Genomic DNA, 5,689 nt, shown 5'->3' with positions numbered 1-5,689 from the left:
TGATCGCATTGTTGTTACAAAGAGCAAGAATCCTACATTACATCATCAAGCCAAAAGATCTATTTGGGGTGACCTATGGCCATTTTGAAGCAAGCATTATGTGGGCTGTGTTCAATTCTCTCTGTTTCATTTCTTGGAGTTTTGGCCTTTCAATTGGAATATAGATTAAATTACAGCATTTTACAAAGCAAAAGATTCAAATCAACCTTCTTCCTTGTAATAAACCAGTTAATGCATGTTAACAATTTTGATACTTGTAAAAGAGAAATGCTGGCTGTATTCATGGGTCAATATTTAGGCTCATACATTATCTACTATTGAGTTAAGCTCACATAACTCTCGGTGACCAAAAAAATAAAAAAGCTCACATAACTCTCCTTTAGCATGAGTGGTATATTTCTTAATTGTTATATATATGGTTCAAAGCTATGATTTTTTTTTTCCAATAGTTACCAAATATAATGACTTTATTCAAGGAGTAGTTGTTGAGTTGATTATAAAACGGAAGTTAATGAATCAACTACTTAGTCAGTTGTTTATGAATAATAAAGCTGATTTGGCAGCAATTCAATGAGCTATTTGTGATGTAGAAATACACTTACATAATTTATCTCACCATTTAAATTATATTTAGTACAATTTGGTTCCCCTTTTTTGGGGTGTTTTTTTTTTTTTTTTTTTATCAGTCAAATTGTCTAACCGGAAAAGAAAAAATGCTTTTAATATAAGCAATGGAAAAGTTTATGGGTGCTATTGTGCTAGCGTAGAGTAGCAGTAGGGTTTTGTGAGAGTTCAAACTATGTGAATTTAATGAAAATGCAAGATAAACAATTATTTTTATAATCAAATCCAATCAAGTACCTTAAAACATGTTTTCCATTTGTCTTATTTACGCGCTCAACGTCTTTTTCCTTCTCTTTTCCTACTTCTTTTACGTATTAGGGTTTAGGATTTAGGTCTAAACCTAGGATTAAAAACATGCTTGTATCATATATGCCTCATTGCCTCTTTACAATAGTCACATCCGATAAGCTTAAGTGTTACAAAGTTTTAGGGTATTGAGATTCTTTATAGCTGCTTTAGATGTTTGATTGTTGAGTAACCCTTATGTTTTTGATGTTTGAACTTTGAAGCAATATACCAAGCCAAAAACTGGAATTGTTGTTTTGATTATATTCTTTAAAACAAATAATTGAATCCTTGAAATGCAACTCTTGTGCATTAGAGCTCCACGCAATAGGGCATATTGGATGCGTATTAAATGGCCTCCACAAGAGGCAAAGGAAATAGAAAATGAACCTTCAATAATGAGTCAACGCCAAGATAATTAAGTAAAGTACTTGTTTTGTATTTGACTTTGGATTATCGTCTTGTATGTGTGCTTATAATAATTTCTATTATTTGGAAAATATATGAACAAGTAGATGAGGTGGTTGTGAAATGCTAAAACGATCAATCAAGGTGAGATAAATTTTGTTTTCAACACCGTGTGTTAATTTTTAAAATGTATGGATAATTTGAAGCAGATTAGTTCTTATGGGTAAACTATTTTATTCACTCATACTATGTTCAACATTGACATAAACTAGGTGAGCATTTCATTATTCAAACGTTCTCCAAAATTTTTAAATTGTTGTAACCAACAAAATTATAAGTTTTATTATTAGTTATTAGTGTGTTAGTGTGTACCAGTTTTGCCTTTGAATTTGTGATGATACAATAATTAGTTGTTTATGAAGAATAGTAACATGCTGTTATTGATTTAGCAAAGCTAAGATGGCAGTGCAATTTAAGTGTTTATTATGTTTATGTTTCGTTAAGAATTAGGTCGCACTAGCTACCAAATTATAATTTGTAAATCATATCACATCAAAATCAATGTGGTTACAGTCTAACTCAGGTCATCGTCTTTCAAAGAAGGGTATATCATAATTGATTTGATTTTAAGGGGTTTTTATTTAATGAAAGCAAAGAAAATTCTATTTAAGCAAGATAAATAGTAATTAAAGTAACGAAAATATTTGGTGATAAAAAAAATTAGCCAAACCTTATTTAGTAATTATTAGTTGTCGTACTAATTAATGAATTTTAAATAAGACAAATCCTAATAACAATTCATGAATACTAAATAAAGTAAGTTTTTTTGTTTTCCTAGCAGTACTGTTAAAAGTAAAACAAGAGTAATTAAAGTATTTATTTTGAGAAGACACATATAAGTTATTTTGGTTTACAAATCATACAAGTTGGGCTAAACCCAACAAAAAGGACGCTCACCCATACGAGCGTGTTAACACACGCGCTACTCAACGTTTTTCATAGCGCGGTTCGCATTCCTTCTCCTCCTTGTAAACGACCCTCAATTTTAAAAATATAAATATAAATAAGTTACTATTTATTTTATAAATTGGAGTTTCTTATTTTTAAAAATTATTTTTTTATTAAAAATAATTAAATTAATTTATAACTATTAAAATTTAAATTAATTATAATTTATTTTATTCGATATCCGCCGATATGAATAAATATCGGTACTTTTTAGTGAACTTAACTTTGCTAATGCTTTATCGTATATTTTTTGTCATTATATTATTAATGTCATTTATATTAGTAACTCATATATATTATTGTTTGTATTTTAATATATCCAACTTTCATAATTATCCGTTTAAGATATTTATAATTTGAATCGCTGAATTAACAACTTAAGAACGCGACACGTGGCTTTTTAGTGACACCCAACCCTCCCTAACATACATTATCATCATTAACAATTAAGCTTCTTCATTTTCAACGAAGCCATGAGAGGAAAAAAGAGAAAGACCGAGAGAGATTTTCATGGAAACATAAATTTTTGGCGTTCGATTTCTTGCGATCCGTTACTCCAATAAAAAATCTAATCCAGTAAAAGTGTTTGTATGTTCTTCCTCTACACGTTGACCCAACTTTTGATTGGTGGAAGTTGACGGTGACATAGTTTCTCTTCCCCTTGAGTTTGGCTAATTAGAGTTTTAGGACGCACAGACGATTTCTGATATTTTCTTCTCCAGTAGCTCGATCAAAAAAACTTCTTTGGAGATCCCGTTAGTTTAATTTCGTATAGAGGTAGGGTTTGGTAACTTTATAATCATTAAATGTGAATTTGATAAGTGAATGTTGATTTGGTAGATTATTGTTTGAGTTTGAATGAGTTAATTTGGTTGAATTATTATTATTGATTATGATTTGTTGGTTCGGCTATATATGAATGACCAGTTAGCGTGTTTTGGTAAATTTTGGGCTGGAATATCGTTGAAAATAAAGTATAAATTTGGTGAGATTTGATGGTCGATGGATTAAATTAAAAGTGACAAAGAATCGGTAATCGAGAAACTCGAGAACGGATTAAAATAAAAGTAATATTTTGAAAGGAAAGGGTTAAGGATTTCGGTTTTGATATAAGAGAAAGATTAATAATTAAATTGTATTTTTTACGGGGTAAAAATAGGTATTTTATAAAAGATCAGGGTTGTTTTTATAAATATGAAAATAAGTGGGATTCAAATATAATTTTATAAAATATAGAAGTTAAAAATAAGAATATTGTAATGTGTAATATTAATGAGTAAGCAAGCAAGCAAAGTAATCCTAAAAACTTTAGAGAATACAGACTTAATTAAAGAACTTTATAATTCTTTTTCATAAGGCACTTAGGGAAAGGCGAGGGAACAATGTGAGGATGATTTATATTATGAATGATAAGAAAGAAAGAAGAAGAAAGAAAAGAAAAGAAAAGAAAAATATTAAAGAAAACCTCTGACACAAAAGAGCAGAGAGAAAAGATTAAAAGATTCTAAAGAACCTCTGCACAGGAGAGCAGAGAGTAAGAATAAAAGAAACGAAAGAAAGAATGAACTAAGATGATTATGTACCTGCTGAAAACGAGCAGAGATATGGTGGTGAGTCCACCGAGATTTGCTTCCAGAGATACATCGGCCAATTCAGGGGATGGTCGCACCTGTAAGACAGAGGTTGCTTGCAGAGATTATCACTACATACATTGGCTAGAGAGAGCCTCACATGTAAGACAAAGGTTGCTTATAGAGGTTATGATTGTATACATCGGCTCAAGAGAGTCGCACCTGTAAGACAGAGGTTGCTTACAGAGGTTATGACACTGGAAACCAAACTCAGACAAAGGTTGCTGAGTTGCATCGGGAGCGGGTCGAAACCGACAGATGAGCTCATTACCTGCACTAGGGATAGACATGCATCATACTTGTTTGCGAATATTTGTTTGTGAGCGTGTTTTCTATGATTGTGTATGCTTGTGATTGGGTTTTGTGTTCTATAATTGTTGAATTGGCTCGTACTTTGTGGACTGTTGTTGCTGACCAAGTATATATAAAATGAACTTAACTTCTAACCCCGACCCTACTAAGAACTCCCCAGTTCTTACCCCCTATTTTCACCCCTTTCAACTACAGGTGCAAAGGCTTAGTGCGGAACTACAAGAGCATAGAAGATTCTGTGTACAAGTTGAGTTCTTAGATTTTATTTTCCCCTCGTCATTTATTGTTTTTATTTTTTAGAGGGGTAGGAATTGTATTTGAGACTCTTTGAAATAAGTCTATGTATATAAATCTATGTGAATATATATAATTTTGTGATTAAGCGGTTTAAAACAAAGTCTCCTTTCGTTTTCTTAATAAGAGTTTCCGTTCGTATTCACGAAGGCTCAATATTAAATAAACATAGTATGTAATTAAAGGAATAGAGGTAAGTAGCGCTCAACCTTTTAGTACGATCATGAGGTTCTAAAAGTTAGGGTGTTACACTCCTCCTCCTCTTCTTCCTTCTTCTTCTCCTTCTTCTTTGCTTTTCTCCTCTTTTTTCTTCGCCTGTTTCATCTTTATCGTCGTTTTTTTATTACTGTTATTGTTGCTGTATTTTTTCCTCCTCTTTCTATTGATTTTGTAACATTATATATTTTTTTCTTCTTTGTTTGATTTTTTCTCCCAAGAAGAATTATGAAAATATGAAATAAGAAGATGAAGAAGAAGAAGCAGCAACAGAAGATAAGGTGGAGAACGAGGAAGAGTTTTGAATTATGCAGAAATTATCAGCACACATACACCGAAAATTCTTAAACAATACATCTAAATATGTTCGTGTTACACCGAAATATCTTCGTGTTACACCCAAATTTGCTGCAAATATAGAAAAGTTTTTTCTCTAATGCTGCATTTATTTTGTTCTTCTTTTTTTCCTTATTTGTTTCTTTCTTTTAGTTGAACGAATGTAAGTTCATCCTCTTCCAAGTAATTTTGTACCATTATGTGTTTCTTCTTCTTCTTTGTTTGATTTTTTTTGTTTTTTTTCTTATTAAAAGAGTAAAACAAGAAGAAATTTGAGAAAATAAAACAAGAAAAAAAAAGATGAATAAGAAAAAAAGAAGAAGATGATGATGATGATGATGATGATGATGAAAAAGAAGAAGAAAAAGCAGTAGAAGATGAGGAGGAGGGAGAAAAAGAGTTTTGAATTATTCAAAACTTATCAGCACACATACACCAAAAATTCTTAAGGAATACACCCAAATATCTTCGTTTTACACCCAAATACAGAAAAATATTTTCTTTAATGCAGAACTTTTACATTACATTCAATTCAAACCATCAACGACGAACAATAATTTTCATAAACAAAAACA

The 5,689-nt window shown here is 30.9% G+C and overlaps 1 protein-coding gene across 1 annotated transcript in view; it reads left to right on the top strand.

Annotated features, from left to right (window-relative positions):
• LOC107613714 (methyltransferase-like protein 17, mitochondrial) overlaps positions 1-388 on the top strand; it is a gene marked incomplete in the record, with an annotated part of 8,762 nt that extends 8,374 nt beyond the window's left edge. Inside the window, 1 exon segment of the mRNA XM_016315831.2 lies at positions 1-388. Coding sequence (XP_016171317.1) covers positions 1-88 — 88 coding nt within the window.

This window comes from Arachis ipaensis, chromosome B08, assembly GCF_000816755.2.
Source record: "Arachis ipaensis cultivar K30076 chromosome B08, Araip1.1, whole genome shotgun sequence".
Classification (NCBI taxonomy): Eukaryota; Viridiplantae; Streptophyta; class Magnoliopsida; order Fabales; family Fabaceae; genus Arachis; species Arachis ipaensis.
Note: the sequence above shows the minus strand (reverse complement) of the source record. Positions and strands in the feature narration are given on the sequence as shown.